This window comes from Magallana gigas, chromosome 4 (genome assembly GCF_963853765.1).
Source record: "Magallana gigas chromosome 4, xbMagGiga1.1, whole genome shotgun sequence".
Classification (NCBI taxonomy): domain Eukaryota; kingdom Metazoa; phylum Mollusca; class Bivalvia; order Ostreida; family Ostreidae; genus Magallana; species Magallana gigas.
In genome coordinates, this window is record NC_088856.1 from 13,198,176 (window position 1) to 13,218,369 (window position 20,194).

Sequence of the window (20,194 nt, forward strand, 5' to 3'; positions counted from 1 at the left end):
TGCAATGTCTCTTGTAATCTTCATCCATTCGTTACAATTTTAGTTTATTTGTTATGAAATCGACAACAAAAAGAATGAGTTAATCACAGATGAGCTTCCAGAAGAGCTTGTTTCGTGGTCAGTACTTCTGGGGGTATGGGGCAGGGGCGGGGTCCGTCTGGCTGTACTGTGGCGGGGGAGGGGGGTACTGCGACGGTCCTGCAGGGGGATAAGCCGGACCGGCCCCAGGGGGAGGGTACGCCGGGGCTGTGGGATAGGCGGGGTAACCTTGCTGAGAATAACCTGGGTAAACTGTAAAAAAAAAATATCAAAACAACTTCATCAACTCTACCGAAGTTAGTTAAATTAATTTACAGATAATGAATTAATTTTTATACTGAATTTAAGAAAATCATGTCAATTTTTGCAGTCTAGGGTTATCGAACCTGGATGGTTCTGTGAGTTCAGTATGGTCACGTTCCCGTTGCCATTGTTAGGGTAGACAACTCTTCCTGTCGCGCCCCTATTTTTGTTCATCATTTTGCAGCAGACGACAATGAACACTCCCAAGCAGACGATTCCAATGATACATCCTATTACAATCCCAGCGATAGAGCCTGAACTTCTACAAAAATGGACAAGCATGTACATCTAAACTTTAATGCGTGTATATGTAAAATTTCATAATTAATTCAAAGACATGCATGCAGTATCACAGAGTTTTAGTCATTGTTTAAGATATTTACAAGTCGTGACAGCAGTATCGGTAGCTATAATATCCGCAACAGGTCTGTTTGTTGTAGCAAAGCTCGGTCTTGAAGTAGGGGTTGTAAGACACACAGGAATACACAGCAGATACCACGGGAAGATCTTTAAAAAAATAACAAGATTCTTTCAGAGTAAACTTGTATTTCTAGCCCAGTCACCTCTACTATATGGCATTTTTTACAAAGAATATCCATAGGATCCCGCATGTACAAACATGTAGCTGGGAGTGCCTTAGTGAAATGAAAAATTACTACTGATCCCGCCCAACCAAGGATGCATTTTTCTGGATCCACCCCTGCCGTTGCACAGATGTGATATCTACTTTTGTCAATGTGACTACTCGCCAATCAATTATTTTACAAGGCAGGAACAGGGTATTAAATTTGAATGAGGATGGATATCTACTTATTTGGTGATAAATTCTGCATGATTTCTTATACTTAATAGTATTTATATAATAGTGTTGTGTTGTGCATGTACTATGCCTAAATAGTAGTCAGGGTTTGATACATAGTGCACGAGCCGGAGGCGAGTGCACTATGTATCAAACCCTGACTACTATTTATATAGGCATAGTACATGCACAACACATATTGTTATTATTATGCCGACTGTTGAATATACTGACGTTCTTTGCTATAAGTAGCTGTGACGTTCCAGTGTTGACAAGTCCCTAAAAATAATCACCGGAAAAGCAAGCGTTTGGTGGGGTTTTTTTTCAAATTAATCAATTGATTAGATTGTTTATTTAATCAACAAGTTGTTGACTACAATAAAAAGTCAACAAAGGTTTATGTTCTTTTCAAGAAATGAGAGACGTTTGGCCTTACCGAGAAAAAATCTATTTGTTCAAAAGTTTATAAGAAACTTTAACTTTGAAATTACCGTCAATAATGAATAATTTTAATTGCTTGAATTCAGTCGTAAATATCTACGTTTTATGTACATAAATACCGTTAAGTATAATAACTGATCTTTTAACGTAGAGGTAACGCGTTGGACTTCAGGAGAGAATGATTTTAGCGTCGTGAGTTCGAATCCCGCTGTCGGGGTTAAAAAGATTTTCGTTGAATATATTTACCGTGCTCTATTTCGGCATAGTGTGCTTACGCTATATAAATCCATTGTATACTATGCGAAAATAGATGAGTATTAATTATATAGTGACAAACTGACAGAAGGCATAATAATCTCCAATAGTAGTGCTCAATGAATCAAAACAAAAACAGTCGAGTAATTTCGCTCATGAGAATGATATTGATGCCAAAGAAGCCGTAAATTATTTTGTGGAACTGCTATCACCCAGCAGGATTTTGGGTAGGCACATGGGTTTTTAATGCTTTTTTTTTATTTTCAGGGGTGTGAGGTTAAGGTGTAATATCCCTCTGCTATTAATTTTGCCATATATTTATTTTTTTTTAAATTCATATTGATTTTCATCAAATTCAATATCAATCGATTCATATGAAACAAAAATGAAGTGATGAAGCGCTGCTAGATTTTTCAAAAATTGATAATGTGTCTAATCATGATATGAAGAAAAATAGACATAGTGATTAGAAAAAGCAAAATTTTACCATCGCAGCATAAAATTAAAAATCCAAAATGTATATGAAAATAATATATAGTTATATACATTTTCATTTCATATTACAAAACATATTGAAGCGCGGCATTTTAGTTCAGAATAGCATTTTGTTGTATAGGTTTGCAAAAATATTGCCTCAATCAGCAAGAGTTATCTTTCTTTATCATAGACTTTTGAAGGTTTTACATACATGTTTTACATCCACTGCATGATAAATTGCCACAGTTTCTAAATTTTCAGAAAAAGGTTTTCTGTTTTCATATTTGGATAAGATAATAGTAAATGGATCCATATATTAAGAAATCCTAAAAATGTAAACCAGGGCATAAATTTTGTTATAGCACAACAAGGGGATGAAGCGAACAATCTTCCATAAATCAAATGAGATATTGGGTTTGTTTTTTTATTTTGTTTTCCCATATCTGCTCCCTCAGAATAGAAAAGCCTGATTAAATTTTAAACATTTGAAATGTTATAAGATTTAAACGATTATAACTAAGTATAGAATTTGTAATTGTCTTAGTCACATTTTTCCCAATTATAATTCATTCAGCTCTGTGACCGAGCTACAGATAGAGAAATAAAAACATTCCATCCAAATATTCTCTGGCCTAAAACATCAAACATCAACTGTACATGTACTGAACAAGTACATACAATTTTGATATATTTAAAAAAGGAATTAATCCATCGGGATTTGGAGGAGGAGGAATAGTCATGTAGATACATGTATTGCCTCATAAATACTTTATCATTATGATACATTTCTTGTAATATTTTGTAAAAGCTTTCTTTACTTTTTTGCCGACTGCTTCAAAAAGGCCCTGGGGTTCAATTCGTTCCGGTCAATTTTTTTTTCTATTTTATTGAATTTGAATAAGTGTATCACCTTCCAACATAAATTAGGACCCAGCACCACCTCCCTTGTTGTTACATGCCTTTATAATTGTGAGTTAACAGAAACAAAGTGATATTATTTTCTACAGAAGTTATCTCTCTTATCAGAGGGACATTCCACCTTTAAAGCAGTGTTGAGGTGCAAACTTGGTCGGGGAGAGGGGGGGGGCGGTATCAGGTATCAATTACGTAATATACTTCAATGTGACGAGGTAAATCATTTTGTTCATAAGATAGCCGTATAATTCAGATACGGACATGGTTGAATTTAAATTGTTTGTAGCTACCCGTTCCTAATTTATTAACCGAAAATCAATTTAATGACTGTCCATTTACATATTTCACCATATCTACCTCTTTGAAATAAAATTTACAATCACGGCAAATTACTTTTACAAGGATAACACATTAATTAATGAAATAATCCGTCACATAAATTTTCTAGATTTTTCTCAAAAATGTTTAATACAATGTGTGTATACACAAAAGTAGTATTTGCTGAATGAGGGTAAATATTGATAAAAATATAACTTGAACAATTTATGAAATAAATTGGTTGAGCTCACCAAAACCAATTAGAAATGTTCCAAATAATCCAACAAATAAATTTAGGCTGTCCATCCTTAGTTGAATTGACTTTTCCGTTCGTGTTGGTATATGTATAACCCTAGATTTTACAGGTTCTGATAAGAAAATCGATACACTGTACACAAACAAGTAGTGTTTTGGGGTATAAGAGCCATCCAGAAGGGGTAAGACCTTTAAAATTAATACGATCGATTTCCTTATCTTGATTTATCAGAAGGTGAAATTTTGCTTAGGAAATTTAACAAACACATATTACATTCTACATGTATTCTCTACTTTTACTTTTATTTTTTTTCTTATTTTTATTTTTTTTTTTCCGTTTTTCGATTAGATTTATTAAGAACACAAGTGTTTTTATGTGTTTCATAATTATTTGAGGGTATTTTTCAACGATTTTTTAACTTATGAAAATATAAATCAGCAACGTACGTTAGCTAAAAAATGTATATTTCGTACAAAGGGACCTAATTTATCTTTATCGCATAGTGCTTCGAAAATAAGTAGGATTTTGTTTATTCAGACAACTTTTTGATCGCCGGTGTAATATTAAAAAAAGATCCTCCACGTAAAAGATTGCGGGCAGGTCTGTAATAACCACAGGGGCGGATACGATGTCCCTGTGATTTTAAAATCCTGTTGTATGGTTTTAAAAGTAACAGAAAAGTTTTACCTAACAAAAATAGTTCATTTGCATGAATTGAGAGAGAGAGAGAGAGAGAGAGAGAGAGAGAGAGAGAGAGAGAGAGAGAGAGAGAGAGAGAGAGAGAGAGAGAGAGAGAGAGAATTTTAATCGGGATCTGTATACGCGTAAATCAGACCCATAAAAACAACAATGTCTGCGCCCATATCACATGCATGAGAAACATTTTTCATTTAGTGACAACAGTCTAAATGGAGGATTGTCCGTGCAAAAGGTTAGCTTACTTTTTTACACAATGCAATTTTTGATTGTCAATAATGTCTGTGATATATATTCACCGCATTCATCCTATTGTTGTTCTCCAGAAGTTCTCTTCAGGAATGAAATTACTTACAGGTGTTTACATGTACATCTAGAACAGTACTATAGGTTGCTTGTTGATGAATGTACCATTTGTTATATGTTCTTTTTTCCATTTCTCCTATCGTTATGCTACTTCTGATTATGATAACGTCTTTGCTATTTTCCGTACTCAACATAGGATTATGTCTCTTTGGCATGCAATTATTGAACGTTATAATAAGATCAAGATTTATGTAGTCTACAACACGTATTTATATATTGATGCAGCTTGGTTACTTTTGATTATCAAGTAATCTACATGAGTCTGAAGTTAAATCAATAATGGAGCCATAATAGTCAGTATTACATCCTCTAATAAATAAAAACCTGCTTTTTTTTTTAAACTAGAGGATGTAATCTTTTTTTAGCTCTTTTACATCCTCTAATAAATAAAAACCTGCTTTTTTTTTAAACTAGAGGATGTAATCTTTTTTTAGCTCTTTTATTGATAAAACATCAAACTCCAGAGTAAACACACATAGAGTTAGCATTGAGCTACAAGTATATATCAAGCTCATCAACTAACCAGCAAACTATTCAAGGACAGTCAGTTACCGTACTTTTCCATTGACACTAGATATTGTGAGATTACATAAAGTTACCCATTTCCTGTGCTTACATATCTACAGAGAATTTGTGTGTGTGTGTACATAGAATAAAGAATTTTAATCTTTTGTCGTTAAGTCCATAATTTGTACCCCTTCATAAAAGTAACATGTTTATTTAAAAAAATAAAACTAAAGATAACTTATTAAGCAGTTAACTAAAAAACTCTTAAATGATTAAGTACATGTGTTTAATTCATAATAACGCAATTTTTACTTTCTCTATGTCAAATTAGTTTTTCCAATTTAAGGTCAGATGAAACGTTCCTCGAGCATCTTTTTTGTATCTCCTCGTAATAAAGAGTTCAAATAAAAATTATCATATTTATAATTATTTCATAATGATTAAAATTTACGTGTATATACTGGAATATGTTTAGATGGCCGAGTGGTTGTAGTCGTGGCCGCTCACTGCCAAGAGCGTACGTTATTGAGTTCGTGAGTTCAAAGCCCGGCCCCGGCCAAGATAGAGTTCCACTATGGTCTTTTGCTGTGTTGTATATTTATTAACTTTTATATCAGAAATTCAAGTGTATTTTCAAGAAGATTATATAGGAAATTACATACTCTACTATTTTGCAGAAATGCCTGGTAAGGTATCCTAATTTTTTCCAAGAAAGCTTGTCAAAGTAGTAGTAAACCATTAACAAATTCCTGGAAAAAGTTATATAAAATTGAGGAACGTGTCGTCTGACCTTAAACAAAGTAAACAAATATATAAAAAATATTTATAATATTCATTGGAATACCATACTTACGTTTAAGAGCCCCTCGCTAACCGCTACACCACGGAAACACATGTTTTAAACCATTTAAATAATGAACTCAATTTAGTATTACGCAAACATAATTCGGTCTTGGCCATTTGATGATCATCTTGAAAATTGAAGGGAGAAAACTTGCTTTTTACCATAGAGTGGGTCTTGGTACCATTTTTTTTAAATTCGAAAAAGATAGACATTTACATGTTTTATCAGTGTACATTCTTTAAAAATGGTATGATGACCCACTCTTTAAAAAAAATATACTCTGAACATCCAATTTCAATAGCATTTTGCTGCTCAGTTAGCATATACATATTTTGATGTCTTAATATCAATTAAATTTGAAGTCAATTTTTGAAGGATTTAGCAATACTGAATGCAAATGATTACATATGCTTAATAAATGTAACAAAAGTAATAATTGTAAGAAAAAAAACTATGGATTTTTCAAATGTACTGAAGTGGGCTTATGCCTCGGCTTATTCCCCTACATTATATAAATAGTGCCTGTTTGGGAGGGTAACTGTTGAAATTGACACCCCGAGAAAACCATTGTCAACCGACATGAAGCATAGGTTGACAATGGTTTTCGAGGGCTGTCAATTTCAACAGTTACCCTCCCATACATGCACTATTTCTTTTATTATTCTGAATGTCTTAATTTTAAAGAAAATTTTACTGCTTTTATATAGAAATGAAGTGAATTCTATGGTGAACCGTACGCGCATAATTTACGCACATGTAACAATTCTTTGTGTTACCCGTTGCTAAGTTTGTTGCTAACGCTTAGGGTAATAGAGCGGATTACCAACTGCATCTAAACCAATCAGATTTCAGTATTTAACATAAAAGTATAATAATCTTTAATGTTGTCTGCGCTGTTGGTCCAACATAAAAATTGTTACACCTTTACGTCACAGCTAAATAATATTCATCTGATCTGGGTGAAATAAATAGCTGAAGAACTGTGAGACATTAATGGCTGATTGCTACCTGAAATTAAACTTGCATCTGTAGTGAAAGGTATAACAAAACAGATGTTGAATGGGATTTGGGCAACAAATAAATTTTGGACCTTTACACAGAAATTTGACCCTCCACATTGGGCAACACTGGTTTCTTTAGGTCAAACTAATTATTTTTATACCAAGTCAATAACTGTACAATATTACATATATGACAATGGCTCGACACACACAGATACATTGTATATGAGTATTACCTGATAGAATCTATAATTTATATATCTACAGATATTTGGGCATAACATTTGTAATAGAATAGGATGAATGACCACAAGTAGCCTTAAATATTGGTGACCCTTCAGTCCAAAACCTAATGCTCTACCAACTGAGCTAAAGGGTTAACCCACTAGCTAGTACTAGTACACTCTGTAGGAGATGCAATACAGAGCCTATCCACACTCTCATACATTCTTTTTTACTTGCAATACTTACAAAAAATAGGTTGAATCTTATTTGGTGTCCTTTGAGAACACGATGTTATAACCCTCTGTACAAGGTACTTTTGAATGCCCTCATTTTATGTTCCCTTGATCGCACTGACATATCTTTTTTTTTACCTTGACAAGTTCTGAATTAGCCCCAAAGTACTTGTGTAAAGAGTTATGTTATACCATTTTAAATTTCCCCACTTTGAATTCACTTACTATCAAGGCTAAAATATGAAAATCAGAGAAATCCTTGCAATTGCATGCTATAGTACATGTACATAAATCAAGTTATTCAAAAACAAACATAACAACTATCAATGCAATATTTTTCCAAAAAGAAAAATAATCTAATATCAACAACATTAATTGTTTATTGTGTGTTTGTTTCCATTTGAAAACATCCTATCAGGGTTAGAAGTTAGCTATGATTTCTCTAACAGAGAGCTGTATACCAGATTTGGAGTAATTTGACAGGCATGACTGTGAGGGAGATCAGGGGACGTAACTCTATTCCACTGGTGAATGATTACAATGTTTCTTGTAATCTACAGTTTGTTGGAGTACTGAGATGCCCAGCGACACAGCTTCTACTGTAGTTATATGATAAATGTCAATTCATGTCAATACTGTTGTATGTTATCATAATGGTGGCTTATTCCAAGTCCGGAATCCCTAACCGGCGTGGGAAAATATTAGATTATAGGTCGACAAATACGTGTTGGTTTTCTCAGAATCTTTATTCCTGGTGGAAAATTGATTCCATAAAATTGTATTAGTTTCCGTTTAAGTTGCAATATTGGAAATGTAGGGTCATTAAAACTCGGTAAAATTCAATCTACGACAAATCCAAACGCCGATGTTGTGCATGATGTACGTTAAACTAGTATAAATGTTCGACTGGGTCAGAAGACATGCCATTGGTCTACTCCTTGTTGTATAGCAGTTATTAATGGCTCTGTATCAACAGAAGGCAGGGGCGAGGGGATAACGCAAACAAATTCAAACCAATTTATGAGAGTGGACAATTTTTCTATATAGAGATTGCGTGAGAAGGAAGAGGGGGCTTATTGTGTAGTTTGGGTTGGGGGTTAAATAATTTAGTAAGTGCTGCGTGATTTTGGTGGATTGATTTAAAAGCACGCGTATAATTATATATGTGTATCGTGTCATGTCAATAGCGCAGTGAATGCTATTGACAATATCAATTAACGCACGTCAAATTAAACGCAGGCGAGTAGAGGGGATTAAAGATGTCTTGCGTCTGGACGCAATATAGGCGGTACTGGATAGAGAGAAAAAAATAAATGTATAACATCTTGTGAAATAGATACAAAGTTTGAAAAATGGATAGAATTAGAGCAAAGCACCGTCGCCGGATGAAGAAGTTAATTTTTGGTTCTTTGGCGTGTGATCAGAACTTACGGGGGAAAAAAACTCTTGCTAATCTTCAACTCGTGTCAGATGCTTAAAAAACGCAGCCATGCTCACTTGTTTGACGTTTAAAACGTTTTAACCGATGTTGTTGAATTTATTTGTGTTAGATAAGCATTCTAATGTAAACAATAAGAATCAGTAGATTCACTCGCAATAGCGGAACGGACTTGATCAAAACACGTGCGCATTATTCAGACCATTTCAAGGAGTAGCAAAGGGAAGTAAACGGGATAAAAAAAAAAAAGCAACAATGGACTTGTTCAATTTTGTGTATAAATATTTCAGGAAAAAGTTGGACGATGATACCGAGAATTCGAGGACTATGTCAAGCAATGGCGAAGAGCAAGAAATAAAAGCGGGGAGTCAGGACAAGGAATATTTCCAGTGAGTCACAATATTTTGTTTTTGTCTCTGTACGTGTTGTCATGTAAATGAAAAACGTGTGCGTTGCATCGTGGTGTGTTATGTTAGCAGTACTTTGACGTGTTCGCAATTTACGACACGTTTATAATAAATCAACACTAGAAGTATCGTAGGTCTTGAATTGTAGAAATATTGTGGATTTTGAATTTACTGGGTGTAACTATTGAAATTCCAAGTTGTTAATTTATAAGTTTGTAAACTTTATAAACCCTCCCGCTATATTTAACATTTACAAATATCACAGTAGTCTGTACCCACCCCTGGAGAATTCTGGGTGGAAATGAAATATCGTTACGAACCACAAAAAATACAAATATTAAAAATTATTTGTGACTTGGTCGAAGAAGTTGACCTTTTTTTTTTTTGCCATCTTAAAATGCATATTTGAACACGCATATTATCGGAAACCCTTTCTGCATCTTGATATCTAGAATCTATGCACTGAGGCAGGGCATTTTTATACTTACCGTGTCGCTATATTTTTTGGTAATTTGCAAGAACTGTTTAGACATGGCAGGCCTAATTTGAAAAGAACCAGATGACACGGTGGGAGCTAGTTGTGTATAGGGTACCATATCTGTGAGGTGGTACACAGATTACCTCCCCTGGTAGCTACGTCATCGATATCCAGTAAATCTTTAGACGATATTTCATTTATTCCTCAGTACAGTGTATCTCTATTCACAGTGGGCATATCACGAGAAATTTACGTGTATCGTTTCACATCAAACGATTCCTGGAAGACTTTTGCGAGACATATGGACTACTATTAAATGTATAGTGTTCGGAGTTTTCATTATTTGTATGACCTTACTACACAACATAAGTATTTCAGGTCGCATTTTAGCCTTTCGCTTTTCTCCCAGTGTTCTTTTTTTAACACTTAAAGTTAATTGTAAAAAAAAAAAGAATCTGCATCCTCAGACATCTCGTCTCCGATAAAGCATTGTTCTTGCTGCAGATAATGGATTGTACGGGCATTTCTGATTGTTAGGAGTTTCATTAAATCTTACCATGTAATGCTGATTACAGCGAATCAGTCAGTGAGGCTGATAATTCGAGACAAATGAAGATGGATGACGAAATACCGTTACTATATATTGATATCTGCAGCTAATCGCGCCAAAGCTTGCCCTGTAGTAACACATCTCGCTGATCTGCATTGGAAATAAATTTGAAGGAAATATAGAAGTATGTATGTTGTATTCAGTCTTGTAAAATGTCAAGATAAGATGAAAGGGAACAGTTTTGATCTATGAAAAATTGATGTCTTTGGATTGAGTTTGATCCGACCATCCACGTTAATTCCAGATGTTTTTATTTGTAATCTATACTGATAACGCATAGATGGTTAGGACCAAGCTCTGTTTCATCTCTACCAAACAAACCATTTGTATGACTCGTAAATCACTGAGGTCGGTTTATATAAGAGCTTGGAGATGTACAGAATTACGCAATATTCTTACATCTGAAGTGAGAAAATCGACACTACCAGTCGGCTGAAATATTTCAAACTTTGGGATAAATGACTTAATCTGGTTTTCTTCTTTAATTCCACACCAATGCTACTGTACTTCATCTCGAGATTGAAAATTACTTCCAAAACAATGGGGAACTTCAATGAACTTTAGAAGATTTGTTTTCTAGAAAAATATTTGAAGTTATAGTTTTTAAGTCGTATTTTTTGCATTCTTTATAGCTAATATCAGTTTGGGAGACAATCTTTTGTTTTCTTTAGATATTTATTGTATAATTTTTAAAAATAATTTTGCCTATTAGATAGAAAATTGTAAATTCAAAGGTATAGAAACTTGAAAATGGAAGTAAACTTACATCTAACATCTGTTTTATTCCTGTATTATTTTTTCCCGTATTTTTTCAGGAGTTACGCTGATGTGGGGATTCACGAGGAGATGTTGAATGACGTCGTCAGGACGAACGCCTACAGGTGGGATTCATGATATCCCATCATCCCTCTAACCTGTTTACAGATAGGGCTCATTATACCCCATATTCCCTCTAATACGTCTCAAGGAGGGACTCGTTATATCCCATCATCCCTCTAACCTGCCTACAGGTTGGACACTATATCCCATCATCCCTCAAACCTGCCCTCAGGTGGGACTCGTTAATCCCATCATTCCTCAAACCTGCCTACTGGTGGAATTTATTATATCCCATCATCCCTTCAACCTGCCTACAGTTGGGATTTATTATATCCCATCACCCTTCTAACCTGGTTACAAGTGGGATTTATTATATCCCATCATCCCTTTAACCTGCTTACAGGTGGGATTTATTATATCCCATCATCAATCTAACCTGCTCACAGATGGGACTCATTATATCTCATCATTTCTTTAACCTGCCTACAGAACGGTTAGACTCTATATCCCATCTTCCCTCAAACCTGCCTACAGGTGGGATTTATTATATCCCCTCATCCCTCTAAGCTGCCTTCAGGTATGATACATCAAATCCCATCATTCCTCTGACCCGCCTACAAGTATGACTCGTTATATTCCATTATCCCTCCAACCTGCCAACAGGGTTGACCCATTAGATCCCATCATTCCTCTAACCAGCCTACAGGTTGGACTCTATATCCCATCATCCCTCAAAGCTGTATTCAGATGGGACTCGTTATATCTCTCAATCATGTCTACAGGGGTGACTCATTATATCCCCTCATTCCTTTAACCTGCCTACAGGTGGGACTTATAATGTCTTATCATCCCTCTAACCTGTCTACAGGTGGGACTTATAATGTCTTATCATCCCTTTAACCTGCCTACAGGTGGGACTTATAATGTCTTATCATCCCTCTAACCTGCCTACGAGTGGGACTCATTAAATCCAATCTTCCCTTTAACTTGCCTACTGGTAGGACTCCTTATATCCCATGCATCATCCCTCTTACCCATCTAAATGTCAAACTCCTTATATCCCATCATTGCTTTAACTTGCCTTCAGGTATGACTCGTTATATCCCATCATTCCCCTAACCTGCCTTCAGGTATGACTCGTTATATCCCATCATTCCTCTAACCTGACTACAGGTATGACTCGTTATATCCCATCATTCCCCTAACCTGCCTTCAGGTATGACTCATCAAATCCCATCAATCCTCTAACCCGCCTACAGGTATGACTCGTTATATCCCATCATTCCCCTAACCTGCCTTCAGGTATGACTCATCAAATCCCATCATTCCTCTAACCTGCCTACAGGTATGACTCGTTATATCCCATCATTCCTCTAACCTGCCTACAGGTATGACTCGTTATATCCCATCATTCCTCTAACCTGACTACAGGTATGACTTGCTGTATCCCATAATTCCTCTAACCTGCTTACAGGTGGGACTCGTTATATTTTTTTGTCCCTCTAAACTGCCTACAGGTGGTAAAGGGATGCATTTACTAGTAAGGCGAGGACATTGTATCTTTAGGGGAAAATGAGTCCATTCCCACCCTTCCCCTTAAAAAAAACTCCAGCAACTGCCAGAATACAAGTATTACTAAATATATATCTCTTCTTACCAAAATTAAGTGCGGGTCCCGCGGGCCATGTTTCTCCAGGGGGAGGGGTTCCAAGGTCATTTTCTAGTTTCTACATATAAATATATACTTATTCATAGATTTTGAAAAGTCATGAAGGTCCGGACCTCCCCCCCCCCCCCTTTTCCCAGGTTTAGATCAATTTAGCTAATATATTAAAGTACGTCAATGTACCATATTACACGTGTAATATTGTAATAAAAAGGAGAGAATAGGCTTATTCATACACAACTTGAAAGTATTGATATTCTCTCAATATTAGTAATTGGACATTTTAATGAAGATAAACGATTGTTTTGTTATAAGCGCTCTCGATTTTACTACACAAACAAAAAGTGTTCCTACACACAACGAAATCCAACCGTCTCATTTCGAAATGAAAACTTCCGCGGCGTAATATTGATTAGATAATATCAGGGTTTTAAATAAAAAATGAATCAGATAATAATTATTTGTTTTTATCCAAAAATCGCTTAAGAACTGGCTGTCACGATCTCGTACAAACAATTGAGAGCGCGCGGCCGGTAGTGATTAGTTATATCGCAGCCTCCGCGTGTTTACTCAAGACCGTTTGGCGGGAAGCAGCCACGTGCCAAAACCAGATCCCAAACGCTAACGAGATCTGATCTCCGCGGCAATAAACGATTTGTCTTAAAGATGCTTGAGCCAATATTTATGTCACGGTTGTACTGATTTTGACAGATATGCCATATTGAAGAATTACGAGAAGATCCTCGGGAAAGTGGTGGCGGATGTTGGGGCGGGGACGGGAATACTGAGCGTGTTCTGTGTACAGGCTGGCGCCAAGAAAGGTGACGTCACTCCTGCCTTTATTCACCAGCATTGTTCAATACTAGTGAGGAAACAAAATATTTCTTCAGATATTTTGTTTGTTCAAATAATATAGTTGATATTCGCTGCAGGTCTGTAGTTCAAGATTAAAAAAGAAAAATGAATGGAGGTCGTCAATTCAATTTTTTTTAGACCGGGAGCTACAGACCTGCAGCTAAGTTGATATATATTGTACCGTATATTCAATTTACATGTATTTATATTAACGCATACTAAAGAAGTGAACTTTAATTAGTGTGTCGCTCTGTGGGTGTTTGTTAGTGATCAGTCTGTACGTCCGTTCGTCAGTCCTTCCAATATCACTTGTCAGAGGCTTAATTTCTCTTCCCTTGGCCAATAGGTTTGATTTTCACCTGAAAAAGTCTAAACTGTAAGCAAAAAGTCAAAATCAACGCCAGGAGATCGCTTGGTAAAATTCTTCCATATCTTCTCTTCCCTTTGTATTATCTGGTTTAAACATAAACTAAAGTGTGGTGCGTCCGAATTATACCAAAAAAGCGGCTAAGGGTAAAGACTATATAAAAGACCTTAAACGGCCTTTCTAGGTCCAAGGCCAAGTTCGTCTCAGATTGCTATCAAAAAAAAATTATTCATTTTCTATATCACATTTTGTTCTTTTATTGGAACTTGTCTTTGCTGGCCTCTACATTTACCTGACCCAAAGATTGCTCAAGGATAAAGGATTTGAATCTTGTGACCTTTGCAATTAAAAAAAAATTGTTTTCACGACCTTGAGCCATATAGGTACTTCACCTTAAGATTGTTTTTTAAAAAAAACTTGTGAGTTAAAGGTCAAATTGAAACCTAAGTAAAATCCTTGCTTTTTTACTTCCCTGTGTCATATCAGGCTCACGCAGTCAAAGAGTACAGATGAACATAGTATGTGCAATGAACATTAACTAATGAAAAGTTACGACCAAAGCTCATTCCTTTGTAACGTCCTAGCATCCTAATATCATACTGTGTGCGTTTTTATGTTTTACAGTACATGTATGTAATTATACAATTTTTTGACAGTGTATGCGATAGAGGGAAGTGCTCTCGCTAAACAGACCAGATTGGTAGTTGAAGAAAACAAGATGGCGGATAGAATCACAGTACTGCAGGGTAGAGCTGAGGTATGGTAGAAAATAACTAACAATGAATAACTTTATCTAATAGGTATTTATTTCTCCACTCCCTTCAATACTTTAATGGATACACAGCTACATGTAAATGTACCTCGCTTTAAAAAAAAGCATCACATGAACTGTACGTGATATTTGCCCATGTTTTTGCGCATTCTAGTATAATATAATGTACTTATGATTTTTTACGATTTTTTTACATCGTTTTCAAATTTGAAGACAATAATCAAAATACAAATAAAAATATTTAGATTTTTTAAGGAATTTTTTTATCTTTTAAACGATCTATTCTTCCGTTGTGCGATATGGGAGTGTTGTCATTGTGCTTTTATGACGTTATGATGAAATGTTTTGTAGGGTACGTTATAAGAAATAGCATGAAAGAAAAAGTAAAAATCGTACACCGTTAAAATTTTATGCACAGAATGATGCTATCATCAAGGACATTTTCCTTATTTTTTGAATGAATCCATTATACCAATATTCATTCGTAATGCTCCAAATATATAACAAAATTTGGTGCATTTTAACATTTTGAGATGACCCCCACTAAAAACCAGACGGTAGAATTTAGTATCTTTTATATAAAAGGTAGGAAATGATATTACAAATCATAGTTAACGATTTGAGAAAAAACGCTTTGTAGTAGTTTTTCAGTCTGCTTCGAAGTGCGGAAAATCACAGTTTCTTATATATTCCTATTGTAAATGTACCTCTATTTTAAGATGGTCCCTAAAAAGAACCTGATTGTCAATTTTTTTTAAACTTTGCAAATTAACTAGAATTGATCTAAATGACATATATGGTTAAAAAGTGAAGAGTTTTGCTATTGTAGTTTTTCCGCAAAAAAAACCAAATACGCCTCCCTATTAAGTTGATTTTTTTTGGCCGCTTGACTTTACGAAATCATGAAATTCAATTCACGGTAATGATAACAATATAAGTATTATAACTCGCTGGGAAATTTCAGATGAATTTCATGTGAGGCGTCACTCTTTGCGTAGATACATGTATAAACTTTTTTCAAAATTTGTGTTTTGTACTTGCAGGATGTCAAATTGCCAGAAAAAGTGGATGTCATTGTGAGCGAATGGATGGTTTGTATAAATTTATAACTGTTATACTGGTGTTAATCACAAGGGGGGGGGGGGGGAGGCAAAAAACTTAAGACTTGGAACACAGCTGTTCCTTAAAGCTATACACGCTATAATTTGCGTCAATTTTGAATAAAGGGGAAAATGTATGTGTTTGATTACTAATAAAAGTTACCTTTATGCTGTTAATTATAATGCTCAATTCGATCACGTAACAAATATATCAAATATTAAACAATAAAAAATATTTATTTTCCTGCCAGGAAAGTAATGCCTCCTCGTGAATATCAATCTATCACGTGATATCGACAGCTAAATTTAGTCTATCATACCACAACTGGTGAAGGGTTAACATCTTCATAATTGTGATAGTTTCACAAAGGAAAGGATATTTTCAGTAAAGCATAAATTTGTCTGATATACGAGTACAAACAAAAGAAAAAAATACAAGCCGGTGAGTAGATATGAATACTTCCTTTAAAAAAATGACGTAGACCTGTGTTTTCCCCCTGTGTGCTATTTATAGATCCTATAAGTGTTAATGCAGAAGTAAGGGTATCGTGAATGACAAACGTATTTTACTCATTATACATGTATGTATTTCAAATTAACAACTGTAAAGCATATTAAAAATCAAGTTGGATATTTAATTAGGCAAACAATAACGACCACCTAGTTCTCCGCGGACATGCGCAATGAGGTCGGTTTCGCTCTTCCTTCATCAATATTCATGAAAAGGTATATTTTCCTGGCAGAAAAATAAACAATTAAAAATCTATATCTTTGTAACGAGATGGAATTAACCATTGTAATTTACAGATTAAGGATAACTTTTATAAGTAGACAAACACATGCGTTTTCACTGTCATTCAAAATTGACGTAAATTATAGCGTGTATAGCTTTAATTTATTGTGACAATCATTCGTTACTGATGAAGATGAATTAGTCGTCACTTAATTTTTCTTCTGAATGACAAAATAATTCGCATATATAGACGGTTTTGCGTTTTGGCAATGAGACTTACGACTTTCATTGATGACAAGTAAATGACGTATTTTATTTTCAATACTCTAAATGATTTGTACGGTGACTTTCTTCGTGATTTTTCTACAACTGCCTAAAAAGCGTCTTTTATTCTCTTAAATAATTTTTGACTTATTTAAATGTGGGTTGTCGGGAAATAAATGTAAATTGAGTGTGTATGTTATTGGGTTTACATTACTCTGTTTATTAAAAAAAAATGAACGTGAATAAATCATTTCTTGTTTTATTACAGGGCTATGCGTTGTTTTATGAATCCATGTTGCCATCTGTTCTACATATAAGAGACCGCTGGATGAAGAAAGTACGACTGAAAGACCTTAAAAAATCGGATACTGTTGAATCTTTAGAATTCATGGTGGCTCAATTTTCGTGGTATTCGTGAGAAGCCACGAATCTATATCCTCGACGAAAAAAAACTTGAAAGAATTAGTTATCTTACTTAAACTGAAAACCGACACATCCACGAAATTACATCCCCACAAATAAACAAAAAACCCACAATCCACGAAAACTGGCCCCCACGAATTCAAATGATTCCACAGTAAACATCATTTTACTTATTGCTATGATTTGCATAATTTATATGCCTTTTTTATCTCTTTATGAAATTTAGGAAATATGCTTTATATATACAAAATATGTATCACACTTTTTCTTTGAAGTCAATATTTCTGTGTGCTGTACAACATTTTTTCTATTTCAGGACGGTGTCATTCTCCCGTCGTCAGCATCTCTGTATATTGCCCCGTTTTCAGACGACGAAATTTCAGAAAGGTGAACAGAAACACTGTTATTGCCCCATTGATCATTCAGATTAATAGCACGCCTGATTGGCCAGATATTAATTCGCTCTCATCTTATTGGTCAAATAGAAAGAACATTTTGATTGGTTAGCTGACTAATCACACACACAATAATTGGCATGAAGAATTATTTAATGATGGGTATTGATTGAATTTTGATGATGTAAATTTGTTCAGAGGATATGTAGAAATCAAGGTTTCTGGGCAAGTATCATCAAAGTATTCGGTATAAAATGGTAAAACATGATGAAAACGTGTTCAGCTTTTGAAACAGAATAGACAATATCTGTAAAATTACTGTGTTATATGCAATATGATGTTGGTACAATTAAATTTGTTTGCTTCTTGTTTTTGTGTAAGATTGGAAACATGGAGTGCCATAAAAGAAAAGTATAAGGTGTCCATGGAGTGTATGAAAACATACGCAAAACAGAGCTTGTCATGTGAGTTTCTTCATTGCTTGGGTTTTTTTGTTCATGGTATCAGCAAACCAGTAGTTTTCAATGGAATAGATACGTTTCTTTCTTGGTTGTATTTATTTTAAAATCTGTGAATATCTGTGTATTTATCACATTTACATGAAAACATGATTTTATATTTTAATGCAATTTTTATTGGAAATCATATTTATAATACAGTAGTATTCTAATAGTAATAGTGGTGAGAAAATGACTCTTCTGATTGGTCGAAAAACTGTTTATACATATGTTAATAATAAATTCTCCTTAGATTGCTATAAAAAGTATATTTAAGTCTGTGTGGACAACAGTTAAGATCCGACATTAATCAGTTGTTGTTTTAATGATAGTCCTCTAACGGTACTCCTCCTGATGATTGTAGATGGCGCCCATGTCCGGTGCATCTGTCCTGAGGATGTCATTGCGCATGCATGTCAGTTAGTGAACTTTGACCTCAGTAAAGTGACCGTCCAGGAGGTCACGGACATCCAGGTCTCTCATTTTAGTTTCAGTTGCAAATGAAAACTGTTTAGGTTATCTTTATACTCTCAACTTCAACAGAGAAGAAACCCCGAAGAAAAAAATGATCCAGTAATGATATTTTCTTTCCAATTTCAGCATAAACTCTTTTCTATCGCAATTGTTTGTAGATACATTATTTTTCAATTTTACAAGATTTTTCTAATATCAATTTGTAATTTTATTACGAGGTTACTGTGAAGGAGCCTATTGATTCAAAGCCAAATGTAAAAAGTTATCGAAGTTTTATATATGTATATTTATATCTTAACTGTAAAAACAGTTGTCATTTTGGCTATGATAATATTTTGAATGTGTCGTAGATTGGACGGCAGTATCTCGGTTAAAATGTCTGCTCTTTTCTTATGCAGAGGAATTTCGAGCTGACCTGTTTCGGCTCCTCGGTCCTCCATGGATTTGTCCTCTGGTTCACCGTCTCGTTTCCAGAGAACGTCATTCTCTCTACCTCACCATATTCACAGCAAGTCTTTCTTACTCTCAGTATTAACAAGGCTATATAGACGGTTTTTGCAATTTAATTGTACACTCATCATTCTTTCAACCAGGGGAGTGTTTGAATAATTTCAACTTCATGTGAAATTAAATCAATGATTTAGCAAAACGCAAGTGATTTTTTAAAGGGAATTTCGAAAATGGGTAAAAAAAAAAGCAAGAAGGCTAAAAACGCTTTACTTACATAACGTAATTTTCATTTACAGAAGTACACATTGGGGACAGACATTGTTTTATAATGAAGAAGAGTGTGACGTCAGACAGGATACACAGATACAAGGAACGATAACTATGAAGCCAAATAAAGCCAAACCAAGGTACAAATTATCTTCTCACAAATATATTAAAATTTTGTGATTTTTTAGATAACACTATCCTCATAATAAAGAAAATCACTCTGGTATTTTTCATAAGCTTTTAATATAGTACTTATTTATGAAAATGTACAAATGGAATAAAACATTAGGTCGTATTTGCAGACTATGTTAATATTAAGTACATTTAAAAAACAAAATTTTCTTTTTTCAGATTCCTCGATGTTAACATCGGTTTTCAAATCGATAAACACAACATTCAACAAAAATCTTATTACATGAGTGACAATATAACGTGATAATTATTGATATTATATGTTTCTATACGTTATACATTCATTGTTGACAATAACACTTCAAGCTTTTG

At 34.5% G+C, this 20,194-nt stretch overlaps 2 protein-coding genes across 3 annotated transcripts; one reads left to right on the forward strand and one right to left on the reverse strand.

Annotated features, from left to right (window-relative positions):
• On the reverse strand, positions 1-3,956 carry LOC105339461 (uncharacterized). Its single transcript, XM_011445021.4, has 4 exons — positions 3,799-3,956; positions 726-849; positions 426-604; positions 1-291 (listed from the first exon to the last, which is right to left on the reverse strand). The coding sequence occupies exons 1-4, from the start codon at positions 3,851-3,853 to the stop codon at positions 119-121; spliced, it is 531 nt and encodes a 176-aa protein (XP_011443323.3). The 5' UTR covers positions 3,854-3,956; the 3' UTR covers positions 1-118.
• Positions 3,957-4,580: 624 nt separating this feature from the next.
• Positions 4,581-20,160, forward strand: LOC105339459 (protein arginine N-methyltransferase 6). Of its 2 annotated transcripts, XM_034452341.2 has the most exons (13): positions 4,581-4,734; positions 9,404-9,502; positions 11,424-11,489; positions 13,805-13,914; positions 14,972-15,072; positions 16,131-16,178; positions 17,453-17,521; positions 17,924-17,994; positions 18,384-18,466; positions 18,864-18,973; positions 19,372-19,481; positions 19,720-19,830; positions 20,042-20,160. In XM_034452341.2, exons 1-13 carry the CDS (start codon positions 4,712-4,714, stop codon positions 20,124-20,126), a joined length of 1,086 nt encoding a protein of 361 aa, XP_034308232.2. In that variant the 5' UTR covers positions 4,581-4,711; the 3' UTR covers positions 20,127-20,160. The 2 variants fall into 2 exon arrangements, with proteins under 2 accessions (XP_034308232.2, XP_034308233.2); XM_034452342.2 differs by lacking the exon at positions 4,581-4,734 and having other exon boundaries at positions 8,657-9,502.
• The last annotated feature ends 34 nt before the right edge of the window (positions 20,161-20,194 follow it).

Coding starts and splice junctions, on each gene's coding strand:
- LOC105339461 (XM_011445021.4), bottom strand. CDS start 3,853: ATGGACAGCCTAAATTTATTTGTTGGATTATTTGGAACATTTCTAATT. Junction 605..725: donor CGATACTGCTGTCACGACTT/GTAAATATCTTA, acceptor CCATTTTTGTAG/AAGTTCAGGCTCTATCGCTG. Junction 292..425: donor GAACTCACAGAACCATCCAG/GTTCGATAACCC, acceptor TTTTTTTTACAG/TTTACCCAGGTTATTCTCAG.
- LOC105339459 (XM_034452342.2), top strand. CDS start 9,369: ATGGACTTGTTCAATTTTGTGTATAAATATTTCAGGAAAAAGTTGGAC. Junction 15,073..16,130: donor TACTGCAGGGTAGAGCTGAG/GTATGGTAGAAA, acceptor TTGTACTTGCAG/GATGTCAAATTGCCAGAAAA. Junction 17,522..17,923: donor GAGACCGCTGGATGAAGAAA/GTACGACTGAAA, acceptor TTTCTATTTCAG/GACGGTGTCATTCTCCCGTC.